Genomic DNA, 19442 nt, shown 5'->3' with positions numbered 1-19442 from the left:
TAAGGAATGAACGTTGACATTGATTTTGGATAGAATCAGGTTCTAGTGTAGGTGGCTAATCCAGAAAGCATGAAGACTCAGAGCCAAGCTACAAGTGACGCCTGACACAGGTTGGACACTTGTCAGCTTCCCTCAAGTTTTGATGGGAAATGTAGGCATCCTGGTCTTGCAGCTGTAATGGAGAGCCAAGCTGTAAAACCAGGGCACCTACATTTCCCATCAAAACTTGAGGGAAGCTGACAAGTGTCCAACCTGTGTAGGGCATCTTGGCTCTCAGGCTGGCATTTTCGAGGGTGGAGGTGGTCCCTGCTTCCCTAACTAGTCAGTCATGGGACTCCTGTTGATATGATCAAGATGTATAGTTTAAACACACACACACACACACACACACATACCTGTTCTCTAGGGTGACCAGCTGACAGGGAAAAAAACACAAAACTGACTTGCATCTGTGCTTCCACAGAAGCTTGACCTGCTGTGGGAATAGAACTATTTACCACATGGAGATAAGCACTGTGTATCTCCTGCTCAGTGTCTGCAGACCCACCTGCTATTTAAGGGACAGGAGCATAGTCTAGAAAAAAGAGTTGGCCACCCTGCATTCACCCCATCCATCAAAATATTGGGCAACCATGAACAACAGTGACTATTTGAGTAACTTAATGAAATATCTTTATTGGAACCGGTCTGACACCACCTCAAAACATATCATCCCATCAATGTATCATATCTTCATTTCTCTCCATCCTGGCTCTTTTCTAACCCACTGCCAACGCATGGTGCATTCATTCCATTTTTTTTCTGCTGCTTTCCACGGCATCACCATCTCCTGGGATCAGCTTTACACTCATTCACTCCTTGTGCAGGCTCTTGTGGCATGCTGAGGTGACCTTTGTGACGAAGGCCATGAACTCTTCAAAATGCATCTCCTGGTCTGGATTTTGGTCCAGCAGTTTGAAGACCTCCTCAACAATGGTTGGGTTGGCCTGATCCTGTCAATGGAAAATAAATACTTAGCACCTTCCATACAACGTAAGATCTATCCTGATAGATGAAATGAAGGATGGTTGGCTTAATCCAGCCAAATAACTGCTGTAGTCCATTCCAGGACTTACTGTGGGCAGGAATAGGGAGAAAGGAAGTTGTTGCCACTGCAGCTTTACACAGTCACTTATTAAATGGTGCTTCTATTTGAAACTATGCTTCCTCTGTATTCTTCTGTTTAGCATTAAGTGATAGTAGCCTCTTGTCCAGCCTCTGGTCAAGAGACTACTGTCAGGACAGAATATGGGCAAACAGAATGGTTTCCAATGGGCATGGGTGTCAGACAAGGATGCATATTATCTTCCTACCTGTTCAACTTCTATGCAGAGTATATGTAAGGAAAGCTGTATTATATCTAGAAGAAGGTGGAGTGAAAATTGGTGGAAGGAACATTAACAATTTGAGATATGCAGATGACACCACGTTACTGGCAGAAAATAGTGAAGACTTGAAACGAATACTGATGAAGTTTAAAGGAGAAAGTGCCAAAGCAGGATTACATCTGAACATCAAGAAGACAAAAGTAATAACTACTGAGGAATTACACAATTTTAAAGTTGCCAATGAGGAAATTGAAATTGTTCAAGATTTTCTATTCCTCGACTCAATCATCAACCAAAAGGGAGACTGCAATGAAGAAATCAGAAGAAGATTGAGACTTGGAAAAGCAGCTGTATGGGAGCTAGAGAAGATCCTTAAATATATTATTTTATTATTTATGTCATTTATAGTCCACCTTTCTCACTGAGATTCAAGATGGATTACATAGTGTGAGATTAGTATAATCAGTTTCGGGAACATTTCCATACAGCATCAAGGACATTTCTATACAATGTTAAGGACATTTCCACAACAATGTCATAGAATTGCCTCTCTGAAAACCAAGATCAAGATAATCCAAATTATGATATTCCCCATTACTATATATGGATGTGAAAGTTGGACAGTAAAGAAAGCTGACATGAAGCAAATTGATTCATTTGAAATGTGGTGCTGCAGGAGAGTTTTGTATATACCATGGATAGCCAAAAGGACAAGTAAGTGGGTACTAGATCAAATCAAGCCTGAATCCTCCCTAGAAGCTAAAATGACAAAACTGAAACTATTGTACTTTGGTCACATCATGAGAAGACAAGACTCTCTGGAAAAGTCAATAATGCTAGGAAAAGTGGAAGGCAGTAGAAAAAGAGGAAGACCTAAAACAAGATGGCTTGACTCAATAAAAGAAGCCACATCCTCCAGTTTGCAGGATCTGAGCAAGTCTGTTAATGATAGGACATTTTGGAGGTATTTCATTCATAGGGTCACCATAGGTTGGAGGCGACTTGACAGCCCATAACACACACACAGCATTAAGTTCAGAACACCTACTCCATGGGGTTGTTGAGAACATACAATGGAGAAGAGGTGACTAACGTAAGCTGCGTTGGGTCCCCATTAGGAAGAAAAGCAGGTATAAATTAAGTACGTAAATAAATATGATTAGCAGAAAGGTCACTATGTCAACCGTTATTCACCCATTCCTCCGAGTCCACCTCGGTCAGCTCGACTCACCTTCAGGAAGCCTGAAAGCTCCTTCTCAATCACCTGTTTCACCTCCTTCTTGCTGAGCTTGTCAGGAGGAGGTGCCTGGGCAGCATACTGGCCAAAGATGTTGATGATGACTGCCATAGCATTCTCCAGCTGAGACATGGTTCTAGGAAAAAAATGTTATCATATTAGATGGAGAGAGGAAAAAACAGAGTAATGTACTTGGGCCTCAGAGACTGACTGATAGATTAATTCACAAACCCTCAGGGTATCAAAACGATTAAGGCATCTGCCCTGAAAATGTAGTAACATCCTAGACACTGATTCCTAAAACAAATACAACACACACACACCAAAAATTAGGCATTTATGCATTTCTGCTCATCAAGGGAAACTAAAAATATGCCCCCAGATGGTTCTCAAATTAGTTCAAAAGACAAAATTTAATACACATGTAGTCCAAGACACCCTGCTTATGAGCACCAAATGAAACATTCTAGTTCCTTACACAGAGAATCAAACCTGAAAGATTTATAACAGGATTCATACCAAGACTCTCTTCCACCTTTGGTAATTTTCCCTATAAAAATGTGGAATATGATTTTCCTACTGCAGCATCTGAAGGAATGAGCTCTGATCCCGAAAAAGACTGTAATTATAATGCTTTTCGGCAATACGGAAAGTGTAGATTTGTTAGATGGCACACTACACACCCTGATTAATCAAAAGTTATAAAAGGGAGAGAGTTGTAAATCTTCAGACAAATTTGTAACATACACATTGATGCAATTTGTGGTTAGTGTTGCTTCTCAATTTGCTCTGAATTGCAGATGTGCTCTGCTGCTTGCAATGACTGGAACAACAAAATGGTTTCTAAGTGGGAAGGCAGTATGACAATATACAATGTATGAAGGAGCAGATTGACCGGCAGGAACCAGGTCCTCCAGAATGGCTAAAGGACATCCTGACCATGCCAGAAAGGAGACATGAGCCCATTAGGATTATTAGCAAGACTAGATATCTGGATATTTTTAATTTCTTATTGTTAAAACTTGGAGCATAAAGGAGCCAGTTTTGTATAGTGTTTAAGAGAGGCAGGATTGTAATCTGGAGAACCGGATTTGATTCTCCATTTCTCTGCTTGAAGCCATCTAGATGACCTTGGGTCAGTTACAGCTCTCTCAGAGCTCTCTCACCCACCTCACAGGGTGATTGTTGTGAGGATAATAATAACACATATTGTAAACCACTCTGAGCAGACATTGTCCTGAAGGGCACTATTACTATTACTATTACTATTACTATTACTATTACTATTACTATTACTATTACTATTACTATTACTATTACTATTACTATTACTATTACTATTACTATTACTATTACTATTATGCTTTGATAGTAAATGAAGAGTATATTTTGTCATTTTTAAAAGAAAACAAGTACAAATCTAACAATGGAAAATTTGTACACTCCCCCCTCCTAAAATTGGTGGACATCTTAAGTAATAATAATAATAACATTTGATTTATATACTGCCCTGCAGGATGACTTAACACCCATTCAGAGCAGTTTACATGAAGCATATCAGCAAACAGCTAAACTAATCTCATTCTTTTAAAGGAGCCGGTTTGGTTTGCACATAACATAAGACTCTCTGATTGCTATATGGACTTTAAAAACAAAACATCTAAACTGCTCGACAGAGGGCATTATTTCAACATGGATCAAACCTACAGGCCATTTCTAGTAGCTTCAAGGACTGTGTAATCTTGTTATCTATGCTTGTAAAATGCAAATCTCTGCTAATAAAATACTGAAATGAGAGTTCTGACTCATCTCCTGACAATACCTGGAAGCTATGTTTAGGAGGCTGCTAAATCATCTAAGAAGAGTTAAACCATTCTGAACCCATTAACTTCAGTGGACTTGAAAGAGTATAATGCTGTTTAGGATTGCCTTGTAAACTTATCAGAGTGCCTAAAATGCTTTGAATAAGTTATGTGACAGTGCAGTGATGTGGCTTTATAATGGCAGGACAATTTAACACCCACTTTTCAGGACAACTTAACACCCACTCAGAACAGTTCACAAAGTATGTCATTATTATCTTCATAACAATTGCTCTGTGAGGTTGGGTGGGGCTGAGGGAGCTCTAGAAGAGCTGTGACTGACCCAAGGTGACCCAGCTGGCTTCAAGTGGAGGAGTGGGGAATCAAACCTGGCTCTCCAGATTAGAGTCCCATGCTCTTAACCACTACTGTCTCTTATCCCCACAACAATCACCCTGTGAAGTGGGTGGGGCTGAGAGAGCTCTGAGAGAGCTGGGACTGACCCAAGGTCACCCAGCTGGCTTCAAGTGGAGGAGGGGAGAATCAAACCCAGTTCTCCAGATTAGAGTCCCGCTGCTCTTAACCACTACACCAAACTGGCTCTCAGTCTTTACAATATAGTGTTTGAATTCTACTGAGGCAGAGAGTAGTGAGGATGAAAAGACCAGCTGAAAAAAGAATTTGAGCAGATCTTCTCTGTGAATACATGTTTGGCACTATACCAATTTTACTGTCAAGGTTCCCCTCCCAGGGATTCCAGGCCTCCCACTATAGCAGGGGGCCTTCTGGTTTTATTCCCTGCAAGAATCGTGGATATTAGTGAGAGGAAATGAGGTGAGGAAAGGAGCCACACCAGCATGCTTATGTCACTTCTGGTAAACATTACCAGAAGTGATGTAAGCACACCAAAGCAATGCTAGCATGCCAGGCTCCACCTCCATTTCCTTCCAAGGTTGCCAGCTGTGGCCAAACAACTTTATCCTCCCCCCCCCAAAGAATCCTGGGAAGTGTAGTTTATTGAAGGTGCTGTCTCTTAAGAGCTGTGCTGCTGAAGTGCTGCCTAGTCCAGTTTTCTGTCTTCCTCAGCTGTCAGCCAGATGACTTTAGAAGGCCTACAAACAGCAAAGAGGCCAAACCCTTTTCTCTGTTGCTGACCCTCAGCAGTTGCTATGCAGAGAAACACTTCCTCTAAACACAGAGATTTCCAGTGCAAGCCTAAGGGCCAAGCTACACGTGACGAATGACACTTGAACGGCAAGTGGATTGAGTGGAGGGCAAGTGAACAGGGAGAAATACACTTGCTGTTCAAGTGTCATTCGTCATGTGTAGCTTGGCCCTAAGAATTCTTTCCTGGGAGTAAGACCCATGGAGTAGACTAGAGAAGGATTCTGGCTAGACTTGCTTAGGATTACTCTCTTCGCTTTAACAACCATGGCTAATAACCATCGATGGACCTATTCTCCTAGAAATAGCCATGAATATAAATTTCTAGGCGTCTCTGAAAAACCTGCACTACCCAAGCATTCAAGTGGCAATTAAACTACTTTGAAAAGCCAGATAGATAGTTTAAACCTGTACCCACTTGCTAGCAGATAAACCCCAGTGAACACAGAATATAGCAAAGCATACACAAACTGGACTGCAGATCTGCAAAGATTCCACATACCTGTTCTTGGAGAAGTCAGGGAGTCTCAAGGCAAAGCAGAAAGCAAGAGTGACTCTCCCTTCGGTTCAAGGAATTCTTATACCCTTCCAAGACCCCCCTAGGTGATGATGAAATTATTCTATCTGGGCTGATAGTGATCAGTTGTCTATGACACAAAGGCCTTACTTCATTGTAATTTTTCCATCCATGCTGTGGACATAAGAAAAGGAAAATATCTAGCCTTTGGCCTTCCCAGGGGAGTAAATGTTTCCATGCAGTTCTCACTTCTGCAACGGGCAGATGCTTTGCAACCAGGTAAAATTCCACTCTGGTTAAGCCTTGCTTTTCATCTCTGGAGATATCACTCTACTATTTGAAGTCATATCAGTGTCACAGTTGCGGTGACTGTCATGAATTCTGCACACACACACAACCCTCTTCCCCGAGTTATAGTTTTGCAAAAGTGCTGCAAATTCAGAACCTTCTCTGTTGGATATTTTAATCTCCATGTACAGAACTGCAGCTACATACTTCTCAGAGTTAATGTTGTATAGTGGTTACAATGCAGTAGGTTTGCCATGTTCCTATACCCTCCTGGTGGGAGGGGGGACCTGGCACTTACTTCGTATCTACTGTGTGTAATTTTTTTTGCGTGTGCACAAAGCTTGTAGTCCTGGCACTTGAGTGATAATGATTCTTTGAGAATCAGCCTGTTTGGGAATGATTTTGTGCCCGAACAAGGTGCAGGAACACTGCCGCAGCTGGCATAATGATGTCACTTCTGGAAGTGATGTTGCTACGTCTGCTGGGAGCACGTGTGCCACATGTGTTCCCAGGATGCCTGTCAGTGGCAGGTGATCTCCAGGCAGCCCAAAACCTCCCACTGGCTGGCAGCAAATAAGTGCCAGGAGATTGCCCGCCACTGACCGGCACCTGGGATCCTTAGTTAGAGTAATTAGAAACTGCTGTCTCTTGGGTATGCTCCAGCTTTGGATATCTTGCTCAGAAAAGGAGGTTGGACTAGAAGGTCTTCAAGGCCCCTTCCAGTCTATATAACTTGAAGATCTCCACCAAGGAAGAGCCAGCCACTCCAAAGGGAATTGATTGCATTTTCAAATGGCTCTGGTATGAAGTTTCTTCTAGTGTTCACCCCAAATCTACCGTCATATGACTTGGGCTCATAAGGTCAAGTCTTTCCCTCTCTACTAGAGTTGCCAGTTCCAGCTTGGGAAATTCTTGGAGATTGGGGAGAGGAGTCTGGGGAAGGATCTTTACTGGGTATCATGCCATAGAATCCACTTTCTAAGGCAGCCATGTTCTCCAGGGAACTGATTCCTGTTGCCTGGAGATCAGGAGATCTCCAGCCACCACCTGGAGATTGGCAGCCCTACTCTCTACTGGTGAACTAGGACTTCAAATCTCTTTCCAATCATAAAGCTCACTGGTTGATCTTTGACCAACCACTTACTTCAGCCTAGCCTACCTCACAAGGTTGTCATGAGGATAGAACACAGAAAGGAATCATGTCCTGAGCTTGTAAGAGTATTGTCAGGATTTTATTCTTTTAAAAAGTGATACAATGCTTCATCGGTGAAAACAGGGACTTGCTTGTAATTTGTAGGTAAAAGGTAAAGGTAATCCCCCTGTGCAAGCACTGGGTCATTATTGACCCATGGGGGGATGTCACATCAGGTTTTCTTGACAGACTTTTTGTTATGGGGTGGTTTGCCATTGCCTTCCCCAGCCATCTACACTTTACCCCCAGGAAACTGGGTACTCATTTTACCGACCTCAGAAGGATGGAAGGCTGAGTCAACTTTGAGCCTGCTACCTAAACCCAGCTTCCGCCGGGATCGAACTCAGATTGTGAGCAGAGCTTGAGTTGCAGCACTGCAGCTGACCACTCTTTACCACGGGGCTCTTAGTAATTTGTAGGTATGTATTCAGATTTCTCAAGACTCTCAAATCACTATTTCAATGTTAATTCTCCCTTGTACAAAATGAGCCTGTGATTCTCTATGTCTCCTGCCATTTTCTGGTTCCTCTGACTGAATTTTTCCTGTAAAGCATTCAACATTAAAAAAAATCACTATAAACATTCCATCATTATTTGTGTGTCAATAAATCAGCATTAGAGCCCCGTGGCGCAGAGTGGTAAGCTGCAGTACTGCAATCGAAGCTCTGCTCACGACTTGAGTTCGATCCTGGCGGAAGCCGGGTTTAGATAGCCAGCTCAAGGTTGACTCAGCCTTCCATCCTTCCGAGGTCGGTAAAATGAGTACCCAGTTTCCTAGGGGTAAAGTGTAGATGACTGGGGAAGGCAAGGGCAAACCACCCCGTAAAAAGTCTGCCAAGAAAACGTCGTGATGTGGCGTCCCCCTGTGGGTCAGTAATGACTCAGTGCTTGCATAGGGGACTACCTTTACCTTTACCTAAATCAGCATTATATGTATATATGATTTACTTTACACACATAAACACCACATATATTTTATATACAACCATATGTATATAATGCCAACAAATCTGAGTGACAGGGGTTGGGGGAGACACTCTTCTGTGTTTAACTTACATATAGATTAAACTGTTATGGGAAAACATCATTTTTTTTCTGAGTGGGTCTAGGAGATAGGCCATGCAGAAATACTAGACCATGCAGAAAAAAGAGACCCGTTGATCATTACTTAGAGGAAGTGTAGATTTGATATGATACAAATATTTGTTTTGGAGAAAATTGGAAACTTTTTAGTGTGGATTGTTTTTGTTGTTTTATTTTTTATTATGTATGTTTTTGTAAGTTGTTTAGTTGTTTTATTCTTGTTTGTTTTATAGTTTGTTTAATTGTAGTTTTTTTAGGTTTGTTTTTAATGATATAAAACTGTTAATAAAACAAAAATATAAAAATTAACTGGCAGCCAAAAATCAGATAATTAAATTTTTCCTTATCTCAAAAAAAAAAGAAAGAAAAGAAAAGAAAACCAGAAATTTTCAAAAGTAAGCCCCCATTGAATTCAATGAGATATACTCCCAAGGAAACTTGTATGTCTTTCACTTAAGTCTGCATTCCTACACACTTGGGAAATAACCCCAATGGAAAGAAGTTGGACTTACTTTTGAGTAAACAATTCCTAGGATTGTGTTGCAGATTGCTGAAGAAAAATGGTTTCTAGGAAAATTGTGTGGGTATGAGCTGATAGTGGATGGAAAGTTTCACTGTTTTCAGCTCGATAGCAGAAGCAAGCATTATCTGTCTGTGAGTGACTCTTGGCAAACAGTATGTTCATATGAATTCTGAATAAATTGCACATTAAAACATATAATATGCAGGAAAATGGAGCAAACGGTAGGGAACGAAAACCATTGAGAAAAATATATATAAATTAATATAAAGCAAAAAAAAAAGAAAAAGAAAGAAAGAAAAGAAAAGAAGAAAACAATACTCCCTGGTAAGAGTGTTCAGTGTCTCCCTGGAAGAGACACTAAAGTTGCCTTTTCATTTTGTTTGTGCGATCATGATAAAGTATTAGAAGCATGCTTTGGGCATAATTAATGGTAGGCAGGGTTGAAATTACTAACTGATAATCTGACACTATTAGGTTAGGCTTTACATGATACAAAGTCTCTGGTTTAATCTGCAGCATCTCAATTTTGTTTTAATTTCTAAATTTCTAAAAATTTGGAAGCCACAGAAGGGGAGGTGATGTGTGCATGGGATCTAGAACAAAACCAAGTTTGGGAAAAATTGAAATACATGTAACGCTCACTTTCCTATCAAATTTAAAAGTGTTTTTTACTGATTTAACAACGTAAATGCTATCATAAATAACTTAGTTAACAATGAACATCATACTATGAAATTTAAAAATGTAAATTTCTTAATTTTTCACTTGAGAATTTGCTGCAGAGAGAAAATGTATTCTGTAGTAAATAAAAAAAATGTATTATTTGGACTGAGACACTATTACATAGGTAGGAATCTTATATAGATAAGCATGTTGGAATACAAAGTTGAGGTTTGGAACACTGAAAAACCCTGAACTTTTTAATAATGAAACTGAACTCTTTAATAATATCATTATTAAACACACTGTATCATATTACTTGTTATGGAAATATTTATATTTAAAGAAAGCCTTGAAAATGCTGTGCATATACATAGGAATTATCAATATATCTATTTCTCAATGTGGACTCTTCGGTGGATACTGAAACCCAGTGATTTGGGGCCATGGACAGACGAGACAGATATTTCTACAAACCTGGAGAAAAGGAAGAGGCTTGCAAAACAATATGAAATCTCCCCAAAATACATGGAGGGATTACCCTCCAAAGGATAAAGGGAGAATCACGCATGGTTAAGCAGCACCTCCACCTCCGTCAGGTTCTATATGTTTTTTTATATGGTGAGCAGGTGTTTTATTAGAAAGCTGTATTAATTGATTGTGATTTTATCTTGTATATTTTATCTTCTGTTGTGACTCACCCTGAGCCCGCTTGCGGGGAGAGTGGGATAATAATAATAATAATAATAATAATAATAATAATAATAATAATAATAGAAAGGGATGCTCTTAGTGTCTGTTGCTAGACAGCCACAACAATATTGTCAAGCTTTGATTATTGATTGATTGGTTAAGTAATTAGGTTGCAAATCAGCGCTCGACTGCTTCAATTCCCACTGCTGCCATGAGCTCAGCTGGTGGTTTGGGGTAAGCCAATCTTCTCCCCCAGCTCCCCAGCTATATTGCAGGGATAATAATATAATGATTTTGTTCACTTCTCTGAGTGCGGCACTCATCTGTCTAGAAGAGCAGTAGATAACCACAGTTCTAGTTGTTCTTGTTGTTATCCAGCAGATTCCACATGTTCTTATGACAGACCAAGGGTGTGAGTCAGCAGAAGGCAGCTTGTTCACCATTTTTAACTCGGTTTCTGTTTAAATGATTTCCTATGTTTGAGGACCTTAATGACTCTCAGTGCTGTGATCTTTGCATATAATCAGGATTGTGGTCAGATAGGGGGCTGGATTTGAACAGAAACAGACAGGGAGAGTAGAGCAACTCTGATTTGGAGTCTCTCTGCACAAGACATCTCACAGGGGGATGCTCAGGGGAAAGATTCTATACTTGTTCTCCCATTACTAGAGACACAGAGTACACTTGAATATATGACCATACAGAAAGTAAGCCACTTGAGGGTCCCTGTGTAAGATGTTTTGTGTAGAGAGACTCTTGGAGTCTCTCTACATGTTACTAAGTACCTAGGGATGCTCAACTTCAGGATTGTATGTGTCATCCTCAATTCATGTGCAGGCTGTTCTTGTTCTGCGCACATGAATGCCACTTTCACGGGAGCTCCCTTAGTGAGACTACATCTGCAAGTGATTCCATAGGGCAGAGCAGCAATTCAGCTCTTCTGTTCGCTGAGAGAACAAGTTCTGTAAGATCCTTTGACCTGCCAATTGGCATTTCTTTCAGGTGTGAGAAAGTGTCAAGATCTGAATTTCGATGAATATATTGGGGGGAAACGGGATACGTTTAGCGGTTGAGGAGGAACTGATACAGGACACGTGAATTTATTCATGTGGAGCAAATTGAAGTGTGACTGTGAGAGCGAGCGCATGGAAAGTTGGAGCGGGGGTGCAGTGGAAATTGCGGAAGAGGGGTGTATTCCGAGGAGACGGTGGTCCCATAGTCCGTCCATCTTGCCTAAAGAGCCATCTTTGGCATGTATATGCCTTCTAAGATGCACCTTGTGCTGATTCTTGAGATGGAATTCTCCCCGTCCCAGGCACAGTGGAGGGAGGTGTGCATTAGGCACCTGGATTAAGAGTATGGGTAACCTCTTAATTAAGGGAGGACCAGGCAATCAGGTCTTGGATGGGTGCCAGGTGCTGGCCTTATCAGTTAAGCTTAGATCCTCAAGGCCAGCTTGCCACTGACTGCATTCCTCGGCCTTGGTCCTCTGATCAACCATCCCTCCCTTTAATCAGGCTTTGTTAGGGAGGGTGACAGGGCCAGGTGAACCCATGGACACTTTCATCTGAGACAGAGCCAGCAAGAATCAGAGCCTTGGCACGGACTTGGCTGCAAAGACTGCCTTTCAGTACCGGGCCTACGGAGTTTGCTCTTTGCTGACGGGGCTCCCAGCAATTGGACAGAGCAAAGGGCACGGGTGATATCCTTTCTTGCTGTTCTTCTAGTATATGGGTGGTTTGTCTTGTACTTTCTATATTACTTCACTAAGCACTGATTTCCTTTGTACTATTTTTGTAGTGTGTGTAATAAACTTTCTTCCCTCAACATCTGTGTGCTTATTACGTCCAAATCCTAAAAAAGAACCACCTGCCCTTGGGCAGAACAGGGGACACATGAAACGAGGTTCACTTGAGTGTCCCTAGATACTTAGAAACGTGCAGAGAGACTCTTACGAAGGGGCCGTTGGTGAAAATCCAAACCTCACAGCTTGAGAGGAAGGTTATCCACTATACTTCTCTTTCATAGGGCAGAAGGTGAATGGTTGTTGGGGCCCTTCTCTATGATTCGCCATTACTCACCTGCAGGCTATTGCGCAATCTTTATTTTGAAACCTGAGTTACAAAATGCCCCCAGCAGATAAAGGAATGAGGTGAACCTCTGACATCTTTCCTTCCTCCTAAAGAAGGAAAAAAATCTTGAGCAATTTAGTTGGAGACTAGTCTTGCACAGCATGCATGCCCGATCGATGCTCATCTTTTTAAAAACTCGTACAGATGGAGATACCAATTTAGCCTTTGAATTCAGGTTGCCAACTTTGGGTTGAAACATTCCTGGAGATCTAGAGGTGGACCCAAGTATGTGTGTGGGTATATGTAGAGGGGAATGACCTCAGTGAAATATGATACCAGTAGAGTCCACCCTCCAAAGCAGCCATTTTTTCCAGGGAAAATGATGTCTGTAATCTGGAGATCAGTGTCATGTATGCCAGCATCCATGCTATTGTTGTGTTATATGCCATTGTTATGTTCTGCATCCATGCCATTGTTGTGTTCTGCATCTTACACTAAACTCATGCTGATATAATGCCAAAGTTAACTACTGTATCTTATGCATTTTATATAAGTCACCTGAGGGTGTCTAGACTGCTAATATTAAATTCCAGAGGAGCAAGTGGCCCCTTTGTTATCTCTAAGAAATATGCGCTTTCACTTCTGAGTGGCCTTGAACCAGAGCTGCAGCTGTATACTGAAATGTATCTTTTTCACAGGAGAGAATGATTCCACTCTGTACTTTGTCTAGACTAAACTAATTTGTTCCCATGTGACTTTTTGGGTTTTCACACCTGAATGCAAAGGGCAGGAGAATGTCCCCTATATCAGTTGTTTGAATAATCACTTCTGCCAACTTCTACCTATGACTGCATACCTGAACTGAATAGATCTCCAAATAAATTTTCTTCAACCAATGCACCTGCCTGCTTGCTGTGAAGAACTTGGGGATCTAATTGCCAGGGACTGCCACCCTAGGACTGACATTCAGTTGTAATTCCAGGAAATCTCCAGGCTCCACCTGGAGGCTGGTAACCCTACATAACCCCCTCAATTGGTTTCCCTGCTGCCTCTCATTGCTACAGCTAATATAAGTAATAAAAGTACCCCCATGCCAACCTCAAGAACAGCAAAAGAAGGCCACCCACAGACAAGGGGCAAAGCCCTGCTGCATCAGACCAGCGGTCCAACCAGTCCAGCATAGTCCAGAATTAATCCATAGGGAGATTTAGCACTTATCAAAATGACCACTAGGTGGCTCTATGTCCTCGCCAGCATCTGCACAGCACAGCTCTGTAGGACTCAGGGGCCAAGTAGCAGTAGCGAAATTCAGGCTTTGTAAGGAGCTCAATACAGCCCCCACCTAGGGTTGCCAACTCTGGCTTGGGAGATTCCTGGATATATGGTGGCAGTTCTTGGAGAGGGACTTGCATTCCTCCTAGAATTTATGGTATGCCATAGAGTTTGCCCTTTAAAGCAGCCACCGATTTATATCTTCGGAAGATCAGTTATAATTCTGGGAGAAGCCCAGCCTCCACCTGGAAGTTGGCAAGCTTATCCCCACCCTTTAAGGGGAGAGGGGGATATTTTTGCCATCATCCTGTTCCAAATGGGAGGGAGGGGAGGAGGGACTATTCCTCATTATTTCCAGGCACGATACCAAGAAAGGGGATGATAATAATGTTTGCTGTTCTTTTTAGCAAGAATTACAATAACAATAGTAATTTGTAAAGCACATTGTTCAGTTCACTTCAAATACATTATCTAGTATTCTAAGATTTAGCAATAATATTGCAAAATAGGTCAGAATTGTTCTCCTATTATAGATTCCTTACAGAGGCCCCAAAAGGGCAGAACAAATCTGAAATGGCCTCATGGTGATTGTCCGATACAGGAAATAGAGTTGCCAGTGTCAGACTGTGGCTTGCCAAAAGTTGCAACTTCAACAACCTCTTGCAATAAGACAAAAGTCCATTGATTTCCAAAGGCTTTACTGAAGGTTTTCAACCAAGGAGTACACATTCCAAGATACAAGGATCTTAGCTGACCCAAAGCATTGTTACGAATGACAAGCAAAAGAATAGGTACACAGTAAGCAGATTCCCTCAGGCCCCAGCCCCCCTGGTTCTCAAAACAAACGGCCTGTGGATGGGAAAGGAAAATTTCCCAAGGATGGCAGGAAGGCACAGACGGCATGCAGACGAAAAAAGTCTCTCTCTCCCTCCTCCAGGCTTCGCACCTGTAAAAAGCACACTTAATATACTGGCAAGGTTAAAATGGAGTCTCTTTGGTTCAAACATGATTACAACCTGACAGCCAGGTCCCCTTACCTTCTTAGCGAGGTGGGGGTCGGCACTTACTTTGTCCATCCGGAGCTGATTCAGCCTGGTATGGGCCAAAATTGCCCCCAAATAAAGTGTGGTAGCACTTCCTCTTCTAGCCCAATGATGTCACTTCCAGGTGTGATGTTGTCGCACCTTCTGGGTGTGACCTTTTCCAGACACGTGTGTGCACACACCTGGTCTAGTGTGATGCCTTCACTTCTGGGAGAGACATCATGGCACAGGCCACAGGAATGCTCCCAGGTTTCAGCCCAGCGCAAAGCCCTGGAGCACTTCGGGGGCCTGTGTGACGACATCACTCCTGGGAATGACGTTATCACAGCGCACTGGGAGCTCACTTCCTGCACTTTTTCCTCCACCAGCCAAACAAGTGGTAGTTGGTGGGAAAGGCTAGGAGTGGAAGATTCCCACCTCCCCCCCCCCAGGGGACCAGTAACCCTAACAAGAAATTAGGCTGCAGTTTTAAAGTCAGTGAAAATTTAATGGTGCATGTTGTACTTTTTTTATTGCGCTCTTTCCTGATTCTGTATTCTGGTTTTACTTTATTGTTTATGGAGAGCAATCATGGCTGTGAACAGCCAAGTACCTTGAATGCATTATCACAGGATTGAACTAATAGGGATAAAGGAGTTCTTTTCTCTCCCTAATTAATCTTAAGGGTATTGGAAATAGATTGAATATATGTAGGTCTGACAGGTTGCCACTAGCCTCCTGCTTGCACTTTCTGAGTGCCACTGAAGCTTGATGGTGCAGCGAAAGTGAAAAAGGATGGGAGAAGCCAGCATTGTGTTTTGCTGCTGTCACTTCTGTGATATCAGAGCATTGGGGGATGCTCTAGGAAGTCCCCAAATTTCTATGGATTTTTCCATAAAGATTTGGGAAATTCCTAGAGCTTTGTTGACGCTATGCTGTCACTTTCAGGCTTCAAGTGCCTTAAGTTTCTCCCCTCCCTGCTGCCTTTATTTACAAAATGAACCAATGGTTCTTCCTCGCAGTCTTTTCAATTTGTGTCTTGTCTTTCTGCAACTTCCTTCACCAATTGCCTGACTCTGGATCCTCACTCTTAGATCCTAGAAAAGATGGTGTCAGGCACTAACAACTGTCAGTGAGGTAGACTTCCTAGCATCTGAAAACCTGGGGAGGATCCATGGGATTCGGCATGAAAACAGCCTGTACTGCTGCTCTTAGTGATGCCTCTCATCTCGCTGCTCCTCCCCACAGTTCCATCCTCAGTCTTTCCTCTCATAACTCCACAATGGAAAGGGCTAGAAATTAACTTCAAACTAGTTGGTACTTCAGGGATTCTGACAATATTCTACTAAGAGGACACTCTACCACCACATGGCAATAGAGGGTGAGGGTAAAAGATAGAAAGTTCTAGTGTGAGGTGAGATTTAAGATTTCTCCTCAGGGGAGATTCCTTGCCAATGTATGACCACAGCCCAGAAGCCTTGAAGAAAGGCCACCAATGTTTAATATATGTGGTGGTGGTGGCGAGTGCCCTTAAGTCATAGCAGACTTATGGCAACCCCTGTTGGGATTTTCATGGCATGAGATGAAAAGAGGTGTTTCGCCATTGCCTGCCTCCACAACCCTGGTCTTCATTGGAGGTCTCCCATCCAATTACTAACCAAGGCAGACCCTGCTTAGCTTCTTAGATCTGATGAGATCAGGGTAACCTGGGCTATCCAGGTGAGGGCATCTAATATATGTTTGTGGCATTAATTTGCAACTGACATATGGCAACAATAGTAAGGGGCTTCCAATGCAAGTGAGAAACAGAAGTTGTTTTATCTTTGCCTTCCTCTGTATTGTCTTTCGTGGTTCTCTTCCTTAGTTTCCAAGATATGATGAGATCGTGCTATGCTATACCATTCCACATCTAACAAGATCTAGAGATTTATGGAATTTCACCAGTTAGAATGAATGCACAAGGCAGGAGCCAAGTCATAAAATACTTACCATGGGTCAATAAAAGACTCAACAACAGGCAGTAATACCACCAGAACTAATATCTTGCACTGCTGAAACCCAACCTCCCTCAAGCTATAGAGAAACCATGTAGTGAAATGGAAGGGATCAGCCAGTGATCCAAGATACCATAATGGAGGAATTAGAAATCCACAAAAGTGTTCCTTTCTCAAAATGCATCTTGATGGTTATTTAAAGGAATGCACGTATGTGTTCTATGACACAGTTATCAATAATGTCAATCTTTGTTTTGATTTTTTTTAGCCTCTGACAAAAATTCATTCATTCATTCATTCATTCATTCATTCATTCATTCATTCATTCATTCATTCATTCAGCTTATATCCCGTCCTTCCTGCAAGTGGGCTCAGGGCAGCTAAAACAAGAATATACAATTAAAACATACAATACAATCTCATAGTCATGTAGATCAGGTAACATGAAAGAATCCAGGTGCCGCTAAACAATCAGGCTACTGTAAAGCACCATAAACCTTGGGCACCGTCGTGATGCAAATCCAGACGGCTTCAGAGACAAGACGCTGGCGGTCATAAGAGGGGACAAGACGCTGGCTCTTAATCAAAGGCCCAGTAGAACATTTCTGTCTTGCAGGCCCTAGTGGATCACCAGAAGCTGCTTATCCACGGAGCAGAAGGCCTTGTGGGGGACATAGTGGGAGACACAGTCCCGTAGGTATGCAGGTCCCAGTCTGTGAAGGGCTTTAAACTCTAGAACCGGTACCTTGAACTGGATCTGGAACTCAACCGGGATGCAGTGCAGCTGGCATAACACAAGGTAGATGTGCGCCCTAATCGGCGTCCCTGTAACTGAAGCCACTGGTAGGATGTTGTACTGTGACTTATTTACTTACTTACTTACTTACTTACTTACTTATTTATGTCATTTATAGTCGGCCTTTCCCACTGAGACTCAAGACGGATTGCACAGTGTGAGTTATTACAGGCAATTTCAAGGACATTTCAATAAATAATGTCTATGAACACAAATTTGCAAAGATTTAGGCCAGAAGAAGAAATCTCATATTCAGAGTTGAAGAAATGCTGAAACAGAGCATTAGCACTTCTGAGATTGACATATTAAACAACATAGAACTACCCAGTAGGATCATACTTAAAGCAACAGATAGTGCATAATAGCACATAATAGCAAAGTCTATGAGCTCTGTCTTTACTGAGGCATTTCTTTGAGACCGTTTCCTTACAGTACAGCCCTCCTACCTGAGTAAAATGCCCTCTTGAATAATTCAGTTTTGCATTGTTTGCAGAAAGCCTGGAGAGTGGAAACTTTCCTGATATCTCCAGGTAGGCTGTTCTGTAAGAGAATGCACATGTATGGGCAGTTGTTGATTCTGCCCATGAGCTAGGTAGCACCTGCACATGGGCAAACACGTGCCACCATACCATGGTGGAACATACAGAGAGAAGCGGTCCCACAGTGTTCGTGGAATTCTAGAATATTAAGTTCTATTCAACTTGGGTACTGGGTACATGGGAAATGAGAATTTCCTGTAGCATACAGGTGTGTGTGTTTTTTTACCCTAAGATAACGGTAATGACTGCAGAGGAATTATACAGCTTTAAGGTTGTCAATGAAGAAATTGGCAAAGATTTTGTATTCCTTGGCTGTATCATCATCCAAAATGAGACTGCAACCAAGAAATCAGAAGAGAAACTATACGAGACCTCTTACACAAGGATGCTCAAGTATAGGGAAACAGGAGGACAGAGCCAGGAGAAATCATCCCCCAGAGGGTTTGTTAATTTCCTCTCCACCTCTCTGAAGGCTTTGTCAATTTTACCTGCCCTTTGAGAGGTAAAGATGAAATTAACAAACCCTCTGAGGAGCGACCTCTGCCGGCTCTGTCTTTTTAAACTACACTTCCCGACTAACGTTGAGCCTCCCTACACTTGATCATCCTTGTGTAAGTTGTCACATGTAGAGAGACTCACAGTCACTCATCAAAAAGAGTCCAGTAGCACCTTTAAGACTAACCAACTTTATTGTAGCATAAGCTTTCGAGAATCACAGTTCTCTTCATCAGATGCATCTGACGAAGAGAACTGTGATTCTCGAAAGCTTATGCTACAATAAAATTGGTTAGTCTTAAAGGTGCTACTGGACTCTTTTTGATTTTGCTACTACAGACTAACACGGCTAACTCCTCTGCATCTACAGTCACTCATGTTTGGCTGAAATCCTGGATGTCAAACTAGCTTCCCCCACCATACACCTTTCTCTGCTGCCATCTAGTGGCCAATATCTAAAACCGCAGCTCTTTTAATCTCATTTATTAATTGGTGGTGGTGGTGGGCAGTGCTGTCAAAGTCACCTTTGATTTATGGCAACTCCTGGTGGGATTTTCAAGGCAAGAGACTAAGAGAAGTGGTTTGCCATTGCCTGCCTCTGCATAGCAACCCTGGTCTTTGTTGGAGGTCTTCCATCCAATTACTAACCAAGGACAACTCTGCTTAGCAGCCAAGATCTGACAAGATCAGGCTTGCCTGGGCTATCCAGGTAAGGACATGCCTTTA

At 42.2% G+C, this 19442-nt stretch overlaps 1 protein-coding gene across 1 annotated transcript; it reads right to left on the bottom strand.

The window, feature by feature from the left end:
* Window positions 1–706: 706 nt before the first annotated feature.
* Window positions 707–2736, bottom strand: LOC129343531 (protein S100-B-like). Its single transcript, XM_054999789.1, has 2 exons — window positions 2599–2736; window positions 707–992 (listed from the first exon to the last, which is right to left on the bottom strand). The coding sequence occupies exons 1-2, from the start codon at window positions 2734–2736 to the stop codon at window positions 852–854; spliced, it is 279 nt and encodes a 92-aa protein (XP_054855764.1). The 3' UTR covers window positions 707–851.
* Between the last annotated feature and the right edge of the window lie 16706 nt (window positions 2737–19442).

The sequence above is a fragment of the Eublepharis macularius genome, chromosome 1 (assembly GCF_028583425.1).
Source record: "Eublepharis macularius isolate TG4126 chromosome 1, MPM_Emac_v1.0, whole genome shotgun sequence".
NCBI classification, from domain to species: Eukaryota; Metazoa; Chordata; class Lepidosauria; order Squamata; family Eublepharidae; genus Eublepharis; species Eublepharis macularius.
Note: the sequence above shows the minus strand (reverse complement) of the source record. Positions and strands in the feature narration are given on the sequence as shown.